Here is a 23,818-nt window from a genome sequence, read left to right as displayed (position 1 = left end):
TAACTCTTTTTTCTTTTCTTTTCTTTTTTTTTTTTTCTTTTAGTCTATGATTTCCTGGCATTTTTCCACAAACTCATTCCCATCTACTTTTTGTCTCTCCGGGCTGTTATATTTTTTCCAGGCATAATGAGATAGATGCAGTTCAGACTACTGACTGCTCATACAGATGCTGCATTCAGGGCTGAAAAAGGGTAGAGTAATTGGTTCTATGCTGTGTATTTTCTCCCCTTTAGTGTGTGTGTGTGTGTGTGTGTGTGTGTGTGTGTGTGTGTGTGTGTGTTATCATCCCAAAGCTGCACCTCTGGTTCCTTTTTATCTCTTGCTTGGAGTACTATTGGTCTTTATCTGGGACATGACAGCCATAATTCCATGCTAACTTTTGTGTTCTGTCCTTGTTTCTGACTCAGAAAAGATTCATGTCCTCTATTTGAATCTGCTCAGATTTCTCCTCCAAAGATGGGTATAGGGTTTTTTCCATCTCTTTCCCTTTTTTACTGCTTTGGCATCTCATGACCTTACTACTCTCTTTAAGGAAAGGGTTTTTAATCTACTCATAACTGCTGAGACTCCAAAATGACACACTATAGAGCAAGTTCTTCCTGAGTGCACCTGGGCTTCAGAGCCTTCAGGTTCACTTCCCTTGTGCTGTTTGGCTTCCTTGGACACACTCACAAAGCAAATGGTTTTAGATAGTTCTCTTGTACATATTGACAAATGTCTTGTTTCCGTTAATATTTTATTTTTTAGGCAATATTCTCAAACACACAATTCTGCTTCAGCATTTTAGGTGCTAGGATTACAGGCCTCTGGTACATCTGAGAACATTTTAATTTAAATGCTTTATAGAAAGTCAGTTAAATTATGTTTCATGTCATTCATTGTATTTGTGTTACTGTACGTTGGTTAGTAGTGTGAGAATATATCATTTGTCTTCCCCACTGTGGAAGTTTGAACAAGAATGACCTCCTTAGGCTCATATAGTTGAATGCTTAGTCATCAGGGAGTGGCAATACTTAAGAAAGATTAGGAAGGGTGGCCTTGTTGGGTCGATGTGTCCTTGTTGGAGGAAGTGTGTCATTAGGGTGGCTTTGAGGTTTCAGATGCTCAGGGTTAGGGCAAGATAGTCTGTACAGAGAAGCAAGCCCTGATCCCATTAGATCCACCAACACCAGAGCTAAGAGATAGTAAAGAGAGTAAACCGCTAATCAGAACTTAATATTGAGTTTTTTCCCTTACTCCAGCCAGAACAAATATGATTAAGAGAAAAAACCAAAACAAAACAAGTACTGTTGAGAATGAGAGGAAAGGGGAACGCTTATATAATACTGATGAGAATTTAGTTAGGCTAGCCACTCTGAACATTAGTATACATTTTCCTCAAAATGATCTATCAAACTATTATATGATCTAACAACAATTCTCCTGGAACCCAAAGGCTCTAGGTTGCTGAGACACTTCATTTTCATTGTAGATTTGATGATTCTCCAGGACTGTGGAAATGCACCTTTAGGTGTATCTTTTGAGGATGTTTGCAGAAAGGTTTAACTGAAAAGGAAAACTGCCTTATATGGGAACGGGAAGATTAGTGGGAAGGGCTGCAGAAGAAAGGTAATGAAAATGTCTTGGTGAAGTCCATAGCTACATACAATGAATATACACCAAGAAAACTGAAAGCCAACAGGATAAGTGTTTATAAATACATAGATAAATAAAACAAGCATTTGAGAAAATCCACCTAGCAAGCTTTATATCACCTTCACGCATGGTAGAGCAGTGGTTCTCAACTTGTGGGTCATGGCCTGAGGATTAGATGACCCTTTCACAGGGGTTGCCTAAAACCTTTGGAAAACACAGATATTTTCTTTTTTTTTTAACATTTTTAAAAAATAATTTATTTTTTGAGATTATGATATAGTTACATTATTTCTCCCTTCCTGATTCTTCTTCCAAACCCTCCCATATACCCCTCCTTGCCCTGTTTCAACTTCATAGCCTCCTTTATATTAAGTGTTGTTGCATACATACATACATACATACATACGCGTGCGCACACACACACACACACAAACACACACTGCTAAATGCATAAATATAACCTGCATAGTCTATATACTGTTACTTTTCAGTATGTTTTCAAGGCTGACCAGTTGGTATTTGCTAATTTTTTTTTAATTAGGTATTTTCCTCGTTTACATTTTCAATGCTATCCCAAAGGTCCCCCATACCCACCCCCCCCCAATCCCCTGCCCACCCACTCCCCCTTTTTGGCTCTGGCGTTCCCCTGTACTGGGGCATATAAAGTTTGCAAGTCCAATGGGCCTCTCTTTGCAGTGATGGCCGACTAGGCTATCTTTTGATACATATGCAGCTCGAGACAAGAGCTCCGGGGTACTGGTTAGTTCATATTGTTGTTCCACCTATAGGGTTGCAGTTCCCATTAGCTCCTTGGGTAATTCATTATGATTCAGAACACTGGCAAAATTATAGTTATGAAGTAGTAACAAATAATTTTATGGTTGGGGTCACCATAAAACTAGGAAGTGTATTAAAGAGTCATAGCATTAGGAAGTTTGAGAAACACTGTGTTAGAGTAATCTGAAAGGAGAGAACTACAATTGAGAAAATGCCTTCATAAAATCATGCTATAGGGGAATATCTTAATTACTGATTGTTAGGGGAGGGCCCAGCCTATTGTGGGTAGTAGCATCTCTGGGCTGGTGGTCCTGGGTTGTATAAGAAAGCAAGTTGTGGTGGTTTGAATATGCTTGGCTCAGGGAGTGGCACTATTAGGAGGTGTGGCCTTGTTGGAGGACATTTATCATTGTGGGCATGGACTTTGAGACTCCTTTGCTAGTTGTCTGGAAGCCAGTTTTCTCCTGTTTGTCTATGGAACAAAAATGTAGAACTCTTAGCTTTTTCAGTGCCATGCCTGCCTAGATGCTGTCATGTTCCTGCTTTGATGAGCTATGATGATAGTGGACTGAAATGCTGAACTTGTAAGCCAGCCCCTATTAAATATTGTCCTTTACAAAAGTTGCCTTGGTCATGGTGTTTCTTCACAGCAATGAAACTCTAAGACAGAAGTTGGTAGAGGGAGTGGGATATTGCTGTGATAGGCCTGACCATGTTTTTGTTTGGAGGAAGGTGGATTTTGGGACTTTGGATTTGGTAAGAAGTGGAATGCTGTAAGTGGGGCTTAATGGACTGTCCTAGTAGGAATCTGGAAGACATTGGTACTGAGGGTGATTTGAACTGTGCAGACCTGGCACAAGAGGTTTCAATGGAGAACAGCATTAGTGTGTGATCTCCTTGAACACAGGATTCAGTTCCGTTACACTTCCTGGTATCCCTTTATCACTTCAACTATGCATATCATATTCTTCCTTTCTCAGCTTGCTCCTTTTCATTTAAATTTAATTTAAGCCTAGAGTCTGTTTTTGTAATATTTTGGTGAAGAACATGGCTATATTTTGCATTGTCCGAAGAGTTTGCCTGAGGTGGAGGGATTTAGCTTAATTTCTCTGACAAAGGAAGTCTCAAAATAGCCTGATATAAATTCCATTGTGTGTTGGTTACTAATGTTCATTCTTTTTTTTTTTCTTCCATTTTTTATTAGGTATTTAGCTCATTTACATTTCCAATGCTATACCAAAAGTCCCCCATACCCACCCACCCCCACTCCCCTACCCACCCACTCCCACTTCTTGGCCCTGGCACTCCCCTGTACTGGGGCATACAAAGTTTACGTGTCCAATGGGCCTCTCTTTCCAGTGATGGCTGATTAGGCCATCTTTTGTTACATATGCAGCTAGAGTCAAGAGCTCCGGGGTACTGGTTAGTTCATAATGTTGTTCCACCTATAGGGTTGCAGATCCCTTTAGCTCCTTGGGTTCTTTCTCTAGCTCCTCCATTGGGAGCCCTGTGATCCATCCATTAGCTGACTGTGAGCATCCACTTCTGTGTTTGCTAGGCCCCGGCATAGTCTCACAAGAGATAGCTACATCTGGGTCCTTTCAATAAAATCTTGCTAGTGTATGCAATGGTGTCAGCGTTTGGATGCTGATTATGGGGTGGATCCCTGGATATGGCAGTCTCTACATGGTCCATCCTTTCATCTCAGCTCCAAACTTTGTCTCTGTAACTCCTTCCATGGGTGTTTTGTTCCCAATTCTAAGGAGGGGCATAGTGTCCACACTTCAGTCTTCATTCTTCTTGAGTTTCATGTGTTTAGCAAATTGTACCTTATATCTTGGGAATCCTAGGTTTGGGGCTAATATCCACTTATCAGTGAGTACATATTGTGTGAGTTCCTTTGTGAATGTGTTACCTCACTCAGGATGATGCCCTCCAGGTCCATCCATTTGGCTAGGAATTTCATAAATTCATTCTTCTAATGTTCATTCTTATGAAGTACATTTAATGAAAAGGAGCAAGCTGAGAAAGGAAGAATATGATATGCATAGTTCAAGTGATAAAGGGATACCAGGAAGTGTAATGGAACTGAATCCTGTGTTCAAGGAGATAAACAGGTTAAGGGAGTGGTGATCTCAGGGTAAGAGCCAACCTAGTTAAGTTTATTCTTTGTGTTTGTAGTTGAACAGTGAATTGTTATGTCATGTTAGGTGTTATGACCTGAATTGTTTTCATTTGGAGTTTTAATTTGGAATGAACTATAATCCAGAAATGAGGGGCACACTTGCCATCCAGACCTTGAGTCTGGAAGACACAGGCTTTTTTGATCCAGATCTTGAGGAATCATGGCCATGAAAAGCTTTGGGCCAGGCAAACAGATCTCTGAGTTCAAGGCCTGTCTGGGACAGAGCAGGTTCCAGGTAAAGGGAAGCTTAAGTCCAGTCATGGTGGTACATATCTTTACTCCCAGCATTCAGGAGAAAGAATCATACAGATCTCTGAATTCAAGATCAATCTATGTAGCAAGTTTCAGGACAGCCACGCTTAGACAGTTAGAGCATTAGAAAACAGAAAGCTGGTGGTAAATTAAAAAAAACAAACAGGCCATGTTCCAGCTCCAGTAAGCAACAGAACTTGGCAACTTCGGCCATGTGGCTCTGGCTTTAGAATCAGGAGTAGAAGGAGACTACTGGGACAATTGGTGATGCTGGTTAGCTGGATCTAAGAAATTAGTGGTGATTAAGAAGAAACCAGCGCCGGGCAGTGGTCGCACACGCCTTTAATCCCAGCACTTGGGAGGCAGAGGCAGGTGGATTTCTGAGTTCGAGGCCAGCCTGGTCTACAAAGTGAGTTCCAGGACAGCCAGGGCTACACAGAGAAACCCTGTCTCAAAACAAAAACACAAAAGAAGAAACCAGCATCACTGAGGTAAAATTTTCTGGGAAGTGTTTTCTGAGAGCACAGAGAAGATATGTTCCAGAGATATCTAAGGTTGTACCTCATGCTGCATGGAAATGTGTAACAATCACTGAGGTTGGTACTGCTTTTGAAGACATGAAGGGGTCAGTGAGGACAGCTGAGAGGTTTGGTACTGTGAGAGGCCAGGAAAGTCCATTGGTGGAAGGTGCAGCCTTAGTTACAGTTGACAGCCCAGGACTGAAGGGATCATGCAAAGAAGTTGAGACTTTGCACCAAGAAGGGAGCCTATGAGAGGTGAAACATAGTTGCACTAGAAGACCTCAGGGTACTGGAGATGCTAGTACCATGGGAAAACCACCAAGAACAGCAGCATAAGTAGTGTGGAGTCAACCAGAGTGCTACAGAGGGCAGAGCTGGAGTGGTGACCCAGGCCTGTGGAGGAGCCCAGAAGATCATGAAACAAGATCATTGGAACAAGAAACTGTGACATTGAAGTTGCCTTTGCATACTCCAAGGTGTTCTAGATGCCAGAGACATCAGATACCTGCCAAAGAAAGCTGCTAACAGAGAGAGGATCCAGCCAAAGAGAAAGAATTGTGTTGTAACAATTCTTTGTAATCAACAAAGATGAAAGGAGTTGGACATCTGAAGAGAATTTTAACATCAGACACAGAGATGCTGATTTTAGAGTTTGCCCAGCTGGTTGTTGGTCTTACTTTGGTTCAGTATTTCCTCACTGTGGAGTTTTGGAATGGTAATATGTATCTTGTAATGTTGGAGCTATGTGATCTTCTTTTTGATTTTGATTTTAAGTGATTTAAGTGATTGGATGAATCTCAGAAGAAACTTTGAACTTTGGACTTCTAACATTGTTGCGACTGTTACAGATTATGGGACTTTTGAAGTTGTACTAAATGTATTTTGCATTATGCTATGGCTAGGTATGGCCCCTATAGACTCACTTGATTGAACTAACCTATGGGGGCCAGGGAGTCAAGTGTGGTGGTTTGAATACGCTTGGCCCAGGGAGTGGTGCTATTAGGAGATATGGCCTTGTTGGCTTTGCTGGATGAAGTGTGTCATTGTAGGTGTGGGCTTTGAGACCCTTCTAGCTATCTGGATGCCAGTCTTCTCCTGCTTGCCTGTGGAACAAGATGTAGAACTCTCAGCTCCTCAGTCATACCCCAGGCTCTAAAGCTGCAACACAACATTGCCACCATCAGATTGGACTCATTCTGGTAAATTAGCATAATGCTCTTCACCAAGTAGTTGGTCTTTTGAATATTTATCTCCCTTGCTATATTCTGTTGTCCTATTTTTGTGGCTTTGTGCATCCACCATGATAACCATTGTAATTGTTGACCAGCTTCTAGGACAGCTGACACCAATCCCTTCCAATCTTGGGGGATAACCCTATTCTTTGTAGTCAAAGTATTTAACATTTCTTTAACAAATGGAGAGTGTAAGCTATACAATACTAGAGACTCTTTAAGATGCTTTAGATCTAGCATTTCTGTTAGATGCTAGGTTATTTCATTATAGGCAGAAGCATCATCATTATTAGCAGGTATTATGCTTTTTAATTGTTTTTTTTTTTTTTTTGGTATACATTCTAGACAACAGTCCTCTGTTAGATGTACACATGGCAAAGACTTATTCTGTAGGCCAGCTTTTCAACTAATTCAGTTTTCTTGCAGAACAGAAGTCTTTACTTTCACTAAATTACATTTGTTGATTATATTTATTTCCTGTGTGACTGGAGTCCTATTCACAAAGTGAATATTCTCACTCTTATAGAAGCTTCATATCTAACATTTGACTCATTGAGAGTTGATTGGTGGGTAGGATAAGAAAGAAGGATCTGGTTTCAATTTGTGTAGAAATCCAATTTAACCAACACTATTTGTTAAAAATGTAGTCTGTGTTTAGTATCTTCGTCAAAAATCAGGTGCCTATAGGTATATGAACTTATATCAGGGTTTTTGATTCTAGTCCACTGAGCCTTTGTGCCACTATCACACATTTTTATTTTATTTATTATTTATTTATTTTTTACTTTGGAGGCTCTATAGTATATCTTGAGATCAGGAGGTACCAGCAGCATTGGTTTATTTATTTATTTATTTATTTATTTATTTTTGTTTTGTTTTGTTTTGAATGCTTTCTTTTTTTTTATTAGATATTTTCTTCATTTACATTTCAAATGCTATCTGGAAAGTCTCCTATACTCTGCCCCCGCCAGCAGCATTGCTTTTATTGTTCAAAACTAGACTTTTTGGGATATTTTGTGTTTTTATATGAATTTTAAAGTTCATTTTTCAAGTTCTTTTATTGGGATTACATTAAAATTGTAGATTGTTTTTGGTAGGATAGTTATTTTCACAATATTAATTCTACCAGGTTTTTCTGTCTTCTGATGTCTTTCTTCAGTGTTTTAAAGTTTTCATTGTATAGGTCTTTGAATTCCTTGGTTAGGTTTATTTTAAGGTATTTCATTTTTTTGATACTATTGTGAATAGGATTGTCTCCCTGGTTTCTTTCTCAGTCTGTTTGTTATTGGTGTATAGGAAAGCTATTGATATGGGCATGTTAATTTTGTACCTTGCCACTTTGCTAAAAGTGTTTACTAGCTCTGGGAGTTTCCTGGTGGAGTCTTTGGTGCTTCTTTGGTTAGAATCATGTCAACTGCAGAGATACATTGGCTTCTTCCATTTTTATTTATATCCCTTTTATTTCCTTGTCTTGCCTTATTGCTCTAGCTAGGACTTCAGACATTATATAAGAGCAATGAAAATGAACACCTTTGTTTTGTTCCTGATGTTAGTAGAAATACACTCCATTTAACACTAGCTATGTTGTTATCATGTTGTATGTTCCCTCCATCCATAATCAATCCAGAGTTTTTATCATGAAGGAATATTGGATTTTCTCAAAGCCCTTCTTTATGAATTGAACTGATTCTGTGATTTCTGCCCTTAAGTCCATTTATGTGGTGAATTATGTTTGTTAATTTATATATGTTGAACCATTCCAGGACTCTTGGAATGAAGTAAGCTTGATCATCGGAAATAATCTTATGGATGTGGTCTTGAATATGAATTGAAAATATTTTATTGATCATTTTTGTGTCTGTGTTCATTAGGAAGGTTGGTTTATAGTTCTTCTTTTCCTCCTTGTTGTTGGATGTTTATCTGGTTTTGGTATCAGGTAAATACATAAAAATATTTTGGAAGTGTTATTTTTCTATGTCATGGAACAATGTGAGTTTTAGTGTTAATTCTTTGAAAGTCTGGTGCTGAATCCTTCAAGACTTGGCCTTTTTTAGTTGGGAGATTTTTATTTATTGCTTTTGTCTAATTAGTTACTATAGATCTGTTTAGTGACTTCATTTTGGTTTAACTTTGGTAGGTCATAGACATCTTTTCTATCATATCTACCTATTGTATTTTTCAAATAAAAATGTGGTAGAATATAAAGTTTTTAAAATGCCCTCTGATTTTCTAGCATAGTCACATTCAAAGCCCAGTGCCACTTGTGTGCTATGCCTCAGTGCCTGGGCTCTTTAGGTGTTATAGCATTCTCATTTTTTTTTAAAGGTCTGATGCTTGCTTATATGGATCTATATCTTAGACATTTTTCTCCTTGATGTGTTTATAGATTTGTAATAGAAAAGTATGCTTTTGGATACATGTGGAGCTTTCCTAATGGATGGGGAGACACAGAGAGGGAGAAACAGGACTCAGTGTGATTTATAGTCACATAGTATACTCAGAAGACCTGGTTCCAAGGCTCAGGGTGTATGTTTGGGGCTGGAGGAGCTATAGGAAAGGATATGACATTGATATTTCCAGGTGTTGACATAAACAACAAAGTAGATAATGATGCCATTAGTCCATGTTACTGAAGGGAGACGAGATAAAGCATACAAAACTGTGAGTTTAGAATAAAGTTCATGCCACTTTTGTGATGATATCTTAGGGGTTTATGGATCTTGGCCACAGTAGGATAATCTGCTCTAAAATGTGCTCTTCAATGTTGTTGGGTATGTGACAAGGTCAGGGTAGCTTAAGGAGTACTAAGCGTTTTGCTGGGCTCTGTCCTCAGGGGCAGGGGAGCTGTCCTTTTGGGGATGATGCTCCAGACCTTGCAGCCCTTGGTAATTTTGATGCATGTTTACATTTCAGAGGCTCTTATACAGACTGGAGCCGGCCACCGTCCGGACCAGAGGACAGGTGTCTGCCTGGCTCGGAGACTGTGAGAAGACTGATCATGTAAAATTGAGTTGCGGGGTTTAAAAAAAATAAAAATGGAGACAAGTTGCGATGTAGAAGAGCAACTGAGGGAATCATAGGCCACTCAGTTATGTCTACCTACTGTAGAGGTGGTATCAATGGTAGCTGTGAAGTGGAAGAAGATGAAAAGTTAGCAAACACCATGGAACAGCTATAGGTAACCAGAGGTCAGTGTACAGACTGTCGAGGCTCAGTGCAGGCCCAATGCAGGATTCAGCAGAGATTTCTTGTGCTTCTCTGAATAGTTCCTTAGGGTCAGCGGGCATTCCGAACTTTTGGGCTAATATCCACTTATCAGTGAGTACATAACATGTGTGTTCTTTTGTGACTGAGTTACCTCACTCTGGGTGATATTTTCAAGTTTCATCCATTTGCCAGTGAATTTCATGAAGTCATTGTTTTTAATAGCTGAGTAGTATTCCATGGTGTACCACATTTTCTGTATCCATTTCTCTGAGAAGGGACATCTGGGTTGTTTCCACCTTCTGGCTATTATAAATAAGGCTGCTATGAACATAGTGGAGCATGTGTCCTTATTACATGTTGGAGCATCTTCTGGGTATATGCCCAGGGGAGGTATAGCTGGGTCCTCTAGTAGTACTATGTCCAGTTTTCTGAGGAACTGCCAAGCTGATTTCCAGAGTGGTTGTACCAGCTTGCAATCCCACCAGCAGTGGAGGAGTGTTCCCCTTTCTCCACATCCTCGCCAGCATCTGCTCTCACCTGAGTTTTTGATCTTAGCCATTCTGACTGGTGTGAGGTGGAATCTCAGGGTTGTTTTGATTTACATTTCCCTGATGACTAAGGTTGTTGAGCATTTCTTTATGTGCTTCTCAGCCCTTTGAGTTTCCTCAGTTAAGATTCTATGTTTAGCTCTGTTCCCCATTTTTCAGTAGGGTTATTTGGTTCTCTGGAGTCTAACTTCTTGAGTTCTTTGTATATATTGGATATTAGCCCTCTATGTGATGTAGGGTTGGTAAAGATATTTCCCCAATTTGTTGGTTGCTGTTTTGTCCTATTGACAGTGTCTTTTGTCTTACAGAAGCTTTGCAATTTTATGAGGTCCCATTTGTTGATTCTTGATCTTAGAGCATAAGACATTGTTGTTCTGTTCAGGAACTTGTCCCCTGTGCCCATGTGTTTGAGACTTTTCCTTACTTTCTCTTCTATTAGATTCAGTGTATCTGGTTTTATGTGGAGGTCCTTGATACACTTGGACTTGAACTTTGTACAGGGAGATAAGAATGGATCAATTTACATTCTTCTACATGTTGACCACTAGTTGAACCATCACCATTTGTTGAAAATGCTGTCTTTTTTTCCACTGGTTGGTTTTAGCTCCTTTGTCAAAGATGAAGTGACCGTAGGTGTGTGGGCTCATTTCTGGGTTTTCAATTCTAGTCCATTGATCTACCTGCCTGTCACTGTACCAATGCCATGCAGTTTTTATCACTATTGCTCTGTAGTACAGCTTGAGGTCAGGGATGGTTATTCCCACAGAGTTCTTTTATTATTGAGAAGAGTTTTTGCTATCCTGGGTTTCTTGTTATTCCAAAGGAATTTGAGACTTGCTCTTTCTAACTCTATGAAGAATTGAGCTGGAATTTTGATGGAGATTATATTGAATCTGTAGATTGCTTTTGGCAAGATGGACACTTTTACTATATTAATCCTGTCAATCCACGAGCACGGGGGATCTTTCCATCTTCTGAGATCTTCGATTTCTTTCTTCAGAGACTTGAAGTTCTTGTAATACAGATCTTTCATTGTTTGGTTAGAGTCACGCCAAGATATTTTCTGTTGTTTGTGACTGTTGTGAAGGGTGCTGTTTCTCTAATTTCTTTCTCAGTGTATCTTTTGTATAGAGAAAGGCCACTGATTTGTTTGAGTTAATTTTATATCCTGCTACGTTGCTGAAGTTGTTTATCAGCTGTAGGAGTTCTCTGGTGGAGTTTTTGGGGTCACTTATATATACTATCATATCATCTGCAAAATGATATTTTGACTTCTTCCTTTCCAATTTGTATCCCTTTGACCTCCTTATCTAATTTGTCTAGGTAGAACTTCAAGTACTATATTCAATAGATAGGGAGAGGGAGGGCAGCCTTATCTAGTCCCTGATTTTAGTGGGATTGCTTCAAGGTTCTCTCCTTTTAGCTTGATGTTGGCTACTGGTTTTCTGTATATTGCTTTTACTATGTTTAGGTATGGGCCTTGAATTCCTGATCTTTCCAAGACTTTTAACATGAAGGGATGCTGAATTTTGTCAAATGCTTTTTCAGCATCTAATGAAATGAGCATGTTTGTTGTTTTTTTTTCCCCATTGAGTTTGTTTATGTAGTGGATTACATTGATGGATTTCCCTATATTGAAGTATACCTGCATCCCTGGAATAAGGCCTACCTGATCATGGTGAATGATCGTTTTGATGAGTTCTTGGATTTGGTTTGCAAGAATTGTATTGAGAACTTTTCATTACTATTCATAAGGGAAATTGGTCTACAATTCTTTTTGTTGGGTCTTTGTGAGGTTTTGGTATCAGCATAACTGTGGTTTCATAGAACAAATTGGGTAGTATTCCTTCTGTTTCTATTTTGTGGAATAGTTTGAAGAGTATTAGGTCTTCTTTGAAGGTCTGATAGAATTCTTCACTTTGATTGGGAGAATTTTAATGACTGTTTAATGACTTCTATTTCTTTAAGAGTTATGGGACTGTTTAGATGGTTTATCTGATCTTGATTTGATTTTAGTATTTGGTATCTGTCTAGAAAATTGTTTATTTCATCCAGATTTTCCAGTTTTGTTGAGTTTATCCTTTTGTAGTAGGATCTGATGATTTTTAAAAAATTTCCTCAGTTTCTGTTGTTATATCTCCATTTTCATTTCTGATTTTGCTAATCTAGATACTATCTCTGTGCCCTCTTGTTAGTTTGGCTAAGGGTTCATCTATCTTGTTGATTTTCTCAAAGAACTAGCTCCTGGTTTTGTTGATTCTTTGTACAGTTCTTTTTGTTTCTATTTAGTTGATTTCAGCCCTGAGTTTGATGCCGTCTACTCTTCTTCGATGTATTTGCTTCTTTTTTGTTCTAGAGCTTTCAGGTGTGCTGTTAAGCTGGTAGTGTATGCTCTCTCCAGTTTCTTTTTGGAGGCACTCAGAGCTATGAGTTTTTCTCTTAGGAATGCTTTCATTGTGTCCCATAAGTTTGCATATGTTGTGCCTTCATTTTCATTAATTCTAAAATGTCTTTAATTTTTTTCTTTATTTCTTCCTTGACCAAGTCATCATTGAGTACAGTGTTGTTCAGCCTTTATGTGTAGGCTTTCTTTTGTTTTTGTTGCTATTGAAGACCGCCAGCCTTAGTCCTATGTGATCTGAATATGTATGGGATTAATTAAATCTTGTGTCTGTTGAGGCCTGTTTTGTGAGCAATTATATGGTCAGTTTTGGAGAAGGTACCATGAGGTGCTGAGAAGAAGGTATAACCTTTTGATTTAGGATGAAATGTTTTATGAAATGTTTATATATATCTGTTAAATCCATTTGACCCATAACTTCTGTTAGTTTCACTGTGTCTCTGTTTAGTTAGTGTTTCTATATTCTGTCCTTTGATGAGAGTAGCTTGTTGAAGTCTCCCACTATTATTGTGAGCAATGTGTGCTTTAAACTTTAGTAAAGTTTGTTTTATGAATGTTTGTACCCTTGTACTTGGAGCATAGATGTTCAGAATTGAAGCTTCTTATTGGAAAAATTGAAATTTTTCCTTTGATGAGTATGAAGTGTCCTTCCTTATCCTTTTTGATAACTTTCAGTTGAAAGTTGATTTCATTCCATATTAGAATGACTACTCCAGACTGTTTGTTGGGACCATTTGCTTGGAAAATTGTTTTCCAGCCCTTTACTCTGAGGTAGTGTCTGCCTTTTCACTGTGTGTTTCCTGTATGCAGCAAAATTCTGGGTCCTGTTTATGTAGCCAGTCTGTTAGTCTATGTCTTTTTTAAAAAATTTTTATGTTAATTAGGTATTTTCTTCATTTACATTTCCAATGCTATCCCAAAAGTCCCCCATACCCCCCCCACTCCCCTACCCACCCACTCCCACTTCTTGGCCCTGGCCTCCCCTCTACTGAGGCATATAAAGTTTGCAAGATCAATGGGCCTCTCTTTCCACTGATGGCCTAGTCGGCCATCTTCTGATACATATGCAGCTAGAGACACGAGCTCTGGGGGGTACTGGTTAGTTCATATTGTTGTTCCACCTATAGGGTTGCAGACCCCTTTAGCTCCTTGGGTACTTTCTCTAGCTCCTCCATTGGGGGCCCTGTGGTCCATCCAATAGCTGACTGTGAGCATCCACTTCTGTGTTTGCTAGGCCCCAGCATAGCCTCACAAGAGACAGCTCTATCTGGGTCCTTTCAGCAAAATCTTGCTTGTGTATGCAATGGTGTCAGCGTTTGGAGGCTGATTATGGGATGGATCCCCGGGTATGGCAGACTCTAGATGGGCCATCCTTTCGTCTCAGCTCCAAACTTTGTAACTCCTTCCATGGGTGTTTTTTCCCCCAATTCTAAGAAGAGGCAAAGTGTCCACACTTTGGTCTTCATTCTTCTTGAGTTTCATGTGTTTTGCAAATTATATCTTATATCTTGGGTATTCTAAGTTTCTGGGCTAATATTCACTTATCAGTGAGTACATATCATGTGAGTTCTTTTGTGATTGGGTTACCTCACTCAGGATGATGCCCTCCAGGTCCATCCATTTGCCTAGGAATTTCATAAATTCATTCTTTTTAATAGCTGAGTAGTACTCCATTGTGTAAATGTACCACATTTTCTGTATCCATTCCTCTGTTGAGGGGCATCTGGGTTCTTTCCAGCTTCTGGCTATTATAAATAAGGCTGCTATGAACATAGTGGAGCATGTGCCCTTCTTACCGGTTGGAACATCTTCTGGATATATGCCCAGGAGAGGTATTGCTGGATCCTCCGGTAGTAATATGTCCAATTTTCTGAGGAACCGCCAGACTGATTTCCAGAGTGGTTGTACAAGCTTGGCTTGTGCTGTAAGATCAAGAATCGACAAATGGGACTTCATAAAATTGCAAAGCTTCTGTAAGGCAAAAGACACCGTCAGTAAGACAAAAAGGCCACCAAGAGATTGGGAAAGGATCTTTACCTATCCTAAATCAGATAGGTGACTAATATCCAATATATATAAAGAACTCAAGAAGGTAGACTCCAGAACATCAAATAACCCCATTAAAAATGGGGCTCAGAGCTAAATAAAGAATTCTTACCTGAGGAATACTGAATGGCTGAGAAGCACCTGAAAAAATGTTCAGCATCCTTAATCATCGGGGAAATGCAAATCAAAACAACCCTGAGATTCCATCTCACACCAGTCAGAATGGCTAAGATCAAAAACTCAGGTGACAGCAGATGCTGGCGAGGATGTGGAGAAAGAGGAACACTCCTCCACTGTTGGTGGGACTGAAGTCTATGTCTTTTCATTTGAGAATTGAGTCCATTGATGTTAGGAGATATTAAGGAGTCATGATTGTTGCTTTCTGTTATTTTTTATGATATTTTTATGTTTGTGTGGATAACTTCTTTGGGGTTTACTGAAAGAAGATTTCTTGCTTTTTATAGGGTGTAGTTTCCCTCCCTGTGTTAGAGTTTTACATTTATTAGCCTTTGTAGGGCTGGATTTATGGAAAGATATTGTGTAAATTTGTTTTTGGAATGTCTTCGTTTCTCCATCTGTAGTAATTGAGAGTTTGCTGGGTATCCTCTGCATCTGAGATTCTCTCCTCTGTTTCTTGTATTCTCTTGGTGCCTCCTGATTTCTTTCCTAGGTTTTCTATCTCCAGGTTGCCTCCCTTTGTGATTTCTTTATTGTTTCTATTTTTAGATCCTGGATGATTTTTTTCAATTCCTTCACCTGTTTGGTTGTGTTTTCCTGTAATTCTTTAAGGGATTTTTGTGTTTCCTCTTTAAGGGCTTCTAGCTGTTTACCTGTGTTCTCCTGTATTTCTTTAAGGGAATTACTTATGTCCTTCGTAAAGTCCTCTATCATCATCGTGAGATGTGATTATAAATCAGATTCTTGCTTTTCCGGTTTGTTGGGGATCCGGAGCTCACTGTGGCGGTGATGATGCCAAGTAACCTTGGTTTCTGTTGCTTATGTTCTTGCCCTTGCCTCTCCCCACGTAGTTATTGCTGGTTTTGCTATGTCTGACTGTGATTTGTTCCTCCTGTGCTCACAAACTTGCCTGCACTCTTGGCTGGCCAGGTGTTTCCTGGCAGTATTTGGGTATGGAGAACTGTGGTGCAGGATAAGTTCTGGGTGCAGATGGAAACCCAAATTCAATTTTTTCAATACAGAATTTCACTATGTAACTCAGGATGGCCTCGAACTTGCCTTCTGTCCCATTGTGGTGTTGAGCTGTGTCTTTTAGGGAATCTGATCATTCCTGCTCCAGGCTTCTGAGAGCTGGGATTGTAGTCATGGGAACTCATGCTCACCTTATCTTTCCATTTCTTCTTTCTTGGAATAGCTGCTTTATTAGAGCTCATGTGTTAAAATATGAGCCTCAGTCCTTTTGCTTCAGTGGACTCTTTGACATGCACACTAGGAGTGGTGACACATCTGAGCAAGTGTGTAAAGCCTGCAGCAGATGGTGACACTGTTTAAGGATAGGTAGGGAGAAGACTGTACTCTTATAGCAGCACATTGAGCTAGGGCATTTCTTCTTTGTATTGTGTTCAGGATTTTGGAGATGTGATGTCAGTTTTCCCTGTGCCTGACCCTCAGGTGTTAGCTAAGATCAGCTAACTCTTTGTTTTTTTTTTTTTTTGTTGTTGTTGTTGTTTTTGTTTGTCTGTTATTTTTTTCCGAGGCAGGGTTTCTGTGTATAGCTCTGGCTGTCCTGGAACTCACTCTGTAGATCAGGCTGGCTTTGAACTCAGAAATCCGCCTGCCTCTGCCTCCTGAGTGCTGGGATGAAAGGGGTGTGACACTGCTGCCTGGAGTGTCTGGGTCTTTGTAACTTAGATCTTTAAACCATTCTCAGTATGAGATGCACAAATTCCAGAATCCTAAGAAAAAAGGCACACTTATAAGTTTGTTGTTAGAAGTCAGAGGCGCAGGGATGTAAATCTTTGAACTTACAGAAACAAACTGCCTTTGCCTAATAGTTTCCAAGTTGACAAGTCTGGTCTTTGAGTCTTTTCAAGGTCAGAATCTGTTTTATGTTAAAATATTCATGAGTTTTGTATTATAGTCAAGTCTCATAACTGGCAGCATTCTCATTTTATATGAAAAAACAAAACAAAACAAAACAAAAACGAATGCAATTTGTGTATTACCAGTAGAGTTCTTAGTAGTGCTGTCCCGCAAGCAGTTCTCCAGTTGGCCACTAGAGGACTCCAGAGGCTGCTAGGTGCCCTTCCTGATTATAGATGTCAGTTTCCTAGCCCAGTGTCCCCAGTGTCAAACAGCCTGCCATACCTTGATTAGAACCACAAATCAAGATGGAAATCCACAAATGTAGTCTTCTGGGAACTACTAGGAAAGTAATAGTTAAAAAAGTTTCTGAAAAATACTGGAATGATTGATTTTCTTTTGTGTGTGCTTTATTTCAAGTTTAATATTTTTGAAAAATATAATTTAAAAGTCACTCTAAACATAAACCAAAAATATCTAGTGCTTTCTCCAAATCAACATAGATTTATATAAAAACATAATGTAAAGTTTTTAAGCACGTATACATTTTTTTCCCTTCCCTATAGCCAGCTTTATGCTTTCAGGTAGAAACCTGGTTGTTCATGAGATGATGTAAAGTATTAAAATGCTGTTGCTGTTGTGTTTTAAGGGAATCCGAGCCCGCATTTTGGAAACTCTGGTTATGCTGCTGCTTCTTGCGTTGCTGATTCTTGGGATGGTGTGGGTGGCTTCCGCCCTGATTGACAGTGATGCTGCCAGTATGGAGTCTTTATATGGTACCTGATTATTGTTTTAGCTAGTTCCTATGATGGGCACCTGAGTTTGGGATATAGTTATATCTGTTTTGTTTTGTTTGAGACAAGATTTCTTGGTATAACAGCTTTGGCTGTCCTGTAACTTGCTTTGTAGACCAGGCTGGCCTCAAACTCAAAGGAGATCGGCCTGCCATTGCCTTTGGAATGCTGGGATTAAATGTGTTTACCTCCATGCCCAGCATGTTTTATATACTTTAAAATAAATCTTTGTGTGATGAACTTTCTGTTAACTTACAGAATTTAGATGTCTTTAGAGATACTTAAAGCAGTGAATATTATTCATTTGTTCAACATACTATGCAGTGTTTGATATATATTTAATTAATTGTTTTTTGTTCTTAAAATTTCATGGAGCATTTTCTCCCTTTGAAACATTTCTCAAAAGGGTTATTTATTATTTTCTTACTTTAGATCTTTTTATTCTACAATTTAGAAACTAGACTGCTTAATTTACTTAAATAGGCAATTACAGTGTTCATCATATATTTCTACTTATTAAGATAAAGCAGACTATTTTAATGTGCCACGCTTTCACTTACTAAAATGTGCTGATATTTTTACAGATCTCTGGGAATTCTACTTGCCCTATTTGTATTCTTGCATTTCGCTGATGGGATGCTTGCTGCTTCTCTGTAAGTACTCTTCAGTGTGACACTGACAGGAAAGGGAGTTTGTCTTGGACCCTGGAAAATTGTGCCAGTTTCCTAATTGAAACTCCTTAATGATGGGGGCTGTTTTTCGAGTTGGCCTTTTTTTATTGTTCTAGATAGATTTTATTAAGCAGAACTGTGAAATAATTGGATAGTTTGTTCACTAAGCCTTTTGCACTGGGTTGAAGACACACACACACACACACATATACACGCACCACAGAACTCTTTAACAGTATCCCATGTCCCCCTCCCTCCATGTCTCCACCATGTACACATTCTTTACGTCTACTTCTAGTCCAAATATTAACACTAGATCACTTTAAATGGCAAGAATACAATTCTACTTGATGAATTTGTAGTCTTTATTTCAAAATCTGTTTGGTTTTACTGAAGACGCCACACTCGATCTTAGGGATAGTTTAAGTTGTCAAACAGTTCAAAGGACTTGTGACTGTAGCTGTCACTCTTAGATACTCTCTTTGGGCTCTCAGTCCTCACAGGTGACATGGTCTGTGTGCTTTTTCTGGGTCTATTTAGTTTGTTTTAAGCAGAGAGTGTTCATCCTCTAGGATCTTGACCATTATAGCCACTGTTTATTCTCACCTTCCCTGTGATATGCTTGCCCCCCACACTGCCTGAGCTCCTCCCTGGGGGAGGTGAAGGGCCTCCTGACAGAGGACCTGGAGAAAGCTAAGCTCAAGATGAGAGTGGACCTAAGATGTTCCTTAGGTTGCTTTGCCTGTCTCTCTGCATGCTGAGAACCTCTTTCTTACCAGTCACCTCATTTCTACAGTGTGTACTCCAGTTGGCCTGTCCCGTATGTTCACAGTCATGGGTCAGTTGCTGGTGAAGCCAGCGGTAAGTATTTTATTTGTGTTTGCTAAATACTCATGCTTATATTTTTGATTATGTAAAAATATTTAAAAAGCTGAGGACAATATTTTTGTTAGTTTATCATTCAAATTTTTTTTCAAATTTTTAACTTTTTAAATTAAGTTTTTAAATCTTGGAAAGAAAGTCTATTTTTCCTTTTGAAAGTACTAAGCACATGCATTTAAGTAGAGTTTGTATAGAAAAATCTCAAGGCAGAATTTTCAGGCATCTGTAAGTATTTGTGTGTTCACCACCCTGCATCCAACTGTGATGGTATCTGTTTCAAAGTTGATCACATAGCTGACCAGGTTGTGGATGCCTCTGATTCTACAATAGGAGAGGCCTGGGGATTGTGAGTTCATGACTATTTGGGACACAGAGTGAGAGCTGTCTACAGCTAAAACAAATAAATCAACCAGATTCCCTAAACACACATAAAACAGGAACAAAACCAAAATTGCCCATATTTATGCTTCAATTTATAGACCAGTTTCTGAAAATATGTACATTGTGTTTGAATTATATCTTACCTCTCAGAAATGTTATATATTTATTTTAAAATGACTTTTAGTGGATAGTAATATCTGTTCCTGTTTTTTGGTCTTTGAACTATTTTACAGATCATAGCTTCTTAGCTACCGCTAGAAAATCTGTCCTTTAAATTGCTCCCCTGAATCCCCATTGCCTACACACCCAGTCTCAGCTGTCTACATGTTTAGGGTTTCCCAGCGTCACATGCTGCCCCCACTTCTGCTCCTTCACAGACTGTCATAACAGCTTGAAGCTGCCTTGCTGCTGTCCACAGGGATGTTCAGGCACCACTGTAGTCACCGTTGTGTGCCTTCTCCACAATTACTGGTGTTAGTGGCTTGTACCTGGCCAGAAATACTTGCTGAGCCATTTGACTGTGTGTCTGTCCTCCCTTTGTGATGATTTCATTAAATGGGGACATACTGAGGCAATATTGCGATAGATGATCTTTCGGTAAACTCTTGTTTGATTTTGAAAGTTACATTCTCTCATTTAGTTCCCTCTAAAAGAGGTTTTGTAATACTGAATTTATTTAGTTTTTTTCTACTTCTCATTTTTTCCTTTTTTCTGTAGACAAGTTTTCAATTCCCATTCTTGGTCTAAGATTTTGTTTTTACTTTGCCCTGTGCTCTGGACCTTCTCTGTCACCTGCACCTCTTCTACAGATGGCAGTGAGAAAATAAGGAAGCTACTTACAGTCTGCCAAGTGCTGTTGACTTAGCTCAGCACTTCGAGCTCCACCTCCTCATTTGTAAAGCAAAGTGCTTCTGAGTCACCTGCCCCAGACGGCCGTATTAACAGCACTTCCACAATTTTAGTTGTCTTTACTTTTTCCTAACACCCAGTGACAGTGGCTCATTGCTGAATTCATCTGCCCCATGCTGGTTCTAAGTGCTACATGTGACACTCAGTTTCATTTCATCTTGATGACAAGCCACGTGTTGGGTGATGCTAGTCTGATTTTCTAGGAACGTAGTCCAGGGAGGCCGAGCAGCTGGTCACAGAGCCTAGTAAACATAAGTTTGAACCCGGAACCCAGGCTCAGACCACTGTCTTCTAGTCCTTCATGAGTTCAAGACTGGCCATTTCTTCCACATGATCTTGCCTTCTCTCTACCTCTGTGTTGGCACGTGGCTTCCTCTGCCTGCAGTGCCTGTCACCTCTTGTAGTTTTGGCTGTCAGTCAGCTGTTGTACTATAGCCACCAGAAACATTGGGGAGCATTCTCTCTCCTCACCTGGAGGTACTTTTTCCTTCTGATCTTGGCTAACATTTTATTTAAGCCTCAGTTTTGACATTTATTTTAATCTCAAAGTTACTGTGTGGAATTCTTGTCTTGGTTGCTGTCTCCATGGGTGCCCATGTCTAGTTTCCTGTTAGTCCACAGTAGGAATGAGCCAAGAACCTGAAGGCACTTGGAGTTTCTCCATGAAGTTTTTGCTTCTTAGGCTAGGAAGTGGCGAAGATGCTGGGATACTCAGAGGCACATGGCATCCTGTTGCCATTAGCTATGGTTAGCATTATCAATCATTTATCCTCTAAAAGGAAAATCCTTAAAGTGTTAGGCTTTAGAATGGGGAACATGATCATTTTAAATCCAAACAGTGGAAAGTGATAGGAAATAAGAGAGAGTACTTGTCCCTACCCCCAAGAGTAACAGTCTTGGGTTACTCTCTGTTCGTTATCCAGGTGACCTCATCATAGCTCATGCCTGCTGATGACCTCATGCTTTCTAGCATATCGTGCTTCTTAGCCTTGGTGAGGTCTCCTGAGAGGTTTCCTTCCCCGTCGTCCTCTCATGTGATGGTTATTCTGTGCCTTTGTTTATTATCTACTTTTTCTTATTTTTTTTGTTTTTATCGTTTTATTACTCCCAGTGTGGATCTAGCGGCACATCTATTTTATAGAAGCTCAGTGTCAGGCTGAAGGGACCATAGAAACTTGTGAAAGGATTGGAAAACAGTGGATTGTTTTATGAATGTTTTCAGATGGGGATCACATAATTTTAGAGCAACTTGTCAGGTGGGCAGGTGCACAGAAACAGTTATACCATCCTTACTTTCCTCCAGCAACTCTCACCTTTTTATTGCTTTGCTGGAATCAGTAACTTGAGCTTGAGCGAGAGGGAGCAATGCTATTAGCTTTTATACTTCCTTCAGAGCCAGGAAGACAAGAGTATTTTCTTAGGACAGCAGGTTAACAAGGCCAGAGCTGAATAGAAGTTTTAGGTTTTGTCAGTTTTGAGACAGTGAAGACACTATCCCACTAGGGGGTGAATGATGAGTGCCTGTTTGTAAACACGCTACTTCTCTAGGGCTTTGTCTCGAAGGATTTTATGATTTGAGCTTCCCATACTCAATGGAAGTACTTACTATATCTAGTTTAAAACCAAACCAAACCAGGATGTCTTGTGCATCTCTGATGCAGTTTAGGGGGTTTTGATTTTTTGTTTTAATTTTAAGATAGGGTCCTACTGTGTATTCTAGCTAGTCTGCAACTTGCCATGTAGATGAAGCTACTCTACATGTGGTTGTGAGTTGGCTTGTCCTGATGCTAATCCAACCCAGGCTCTCAGAAAGAGCATCTCGTGCTCATAATTACTGAGCCAGCTCTCCGGCCTCCACCTTACAGGGTTTTTTTTTTTTTTTTTTTTTTTTTTTTGGTTTTTCGAGACAGGGTTTCTCTGTGTAGCCCTGGCTGTCCTGGAACTCACTCTGTAGACCAGGCTGGCCTCGCACTCAGAAATCCACCTGCTTCTTCCTCCCAGGTGCTGGGATTAAAGGCGTGGCCACCATGCCCAGCACAGATTTTTGATTGAGAAAGTAAGTAAAACAACAACAACAACAAAAAAAAACCACAAGGGAGACAAATATACTAGATGATCTCTTCCTTGTAGCTGTAAAATAATAGCCTGTGCATAAAGATATATTTGCTGTGTGTGTCTCTCTCTGTTTAAAATTCATGCTTCCGTAGTCCCTGAGAATGCTACAAAGTGTAATCCCTTAAGCCTTAAAATATCCAATTTAGATGCATGTTATATCAAGTTGTAAAGTATTTTGTTAATACTAAAATAGAAAAATATAAATGTATTTAAAAACAAAGTATATAAAATATACTAAAATTTTCATAAGTTAAAATTTAATTTTTGGGTCTTAGTTATTAGAGTCAATACATGGTCCTAAAAATGATAGGTTGCAGAGCCTGAGGTGTCATAAATGTGAGTGTGTCACACTGCATTATTGAGCAGTTTATTTTTCAATTTAGATTCTTGAAGACCTGGATGAACAAATTTATATGATTACTCTAGAAGAAGAAGCACTCCAGAGAAGACTACATGGTATGTGTGTTACATACTTAGATGAGGTAGAACACTTGTTTAGTTCAACAGAGACAGATAATTGAAGAATGGAAATATAACCCTCTCCGAGGCTTACAAGTGACAAAGGACCTTCCTGACACAGGAGTCTGTGAAAATTAGAGGGAGGTGGGTGGGTCAAGGCCAGAGGGCTAGCTCCCCAGCAGACTTCCACAGTGCTCCTTGGACATCTGCAGTTAAAAGGGCTGCACACTTACCCACTGACTGGGGCCTGATTGTTTTCTTTCTGCTGGGAGTAGTCTTTCTTAGGAGATCCTCAGGAACACTGTTGGCTCAGGTGATTTTTATATCAGTCCAATGGTGATTGTATCTGTTCTAGTTGGCAAGTTGCCTTTAAAATTATTTTAGGGAAACTCTTTGATAGTGTGTTGCCATGATTGGCCACTGCAGTCTATTTCAGATGGAAACTAGCAGGCTGAAATTATTTATTATATAAATGATTCTAGGACCAAGTTGACATTTGACTGTATTAAGAATTGTAAGCTTCTGTAGCTTATTGGTTAACATCCATAGAGTGGAAGAAGCAAGGAGAAAAGAACAGTTTATGATTTGCTATTTTAAACTTTAAAAAAATATTTATTTTATATATGGGTATTTTGCCTGCATGTGTATCTGTGCACCCCATACATATAGTAAGTAGATGACAGAAGAAGGCATTGATCCCTTGGAACTAAAGATGGTGTGAGCCATTATTTGGGTGCTAAAAATCAAACCTGGGTCTTCTAGA

At 39.4% G+C, this 23,818-nt stretch overlaps 1 protein-coding gene across 13 annotated transcripts in view; it reads left to right on the top strand.

Moving 5' to 3' along the window:
* Positions 1-23,818, top strand: part of Lmbr1 (limb region 1) — a 148,620-nt gene that overhangs the window by 67,979 nt on the left and 56,823 nt on the right. For 11 of the 13 annotated variants that reach the window (XM_006535767.4, XM_011249782.3, XM_006535768.4 and 8 more), the window contains 4 exons: positions 17,494-17,620; positions 18,223-18,291; positions 19,106-19,170; positions 22,980-23,052. In XM_006535767.4, the coding sequence (XP_006535830.1) occupies positions 17,494-17,620; positions 18,223-18,291; positions 19,106-19,170; positions 22,980-23,052 (334 nt within the window). The remainder of the gene's footprint in view (positions 1-17,493; positions 17,621-18,222; positions 18,292-19,105; positions 19,171-22,979; positions 23,053-23,818) is intronic. The other 2 variants (XM_006535764.4, XM_030254723.1) reach the window with 1 other exon arrangement.

Source organism: Mus musculus, chromosome 5 (genome assembly GCF_000001635.26).
Source record: "Mus musculus strain C57BL/6J chromosome 5, GRCm38.p6 C57BL/6J".
Lineage (NCBI taxonomy): Eukaryota > Metazoa > Chordata > Mammalia > Rodentia > Muridae > Mus > Mus musculus.
Note: the sequence above shows the minus strand (reverse complement) of the source record. Positions and strands in the feature narration are given on the sequence as shown.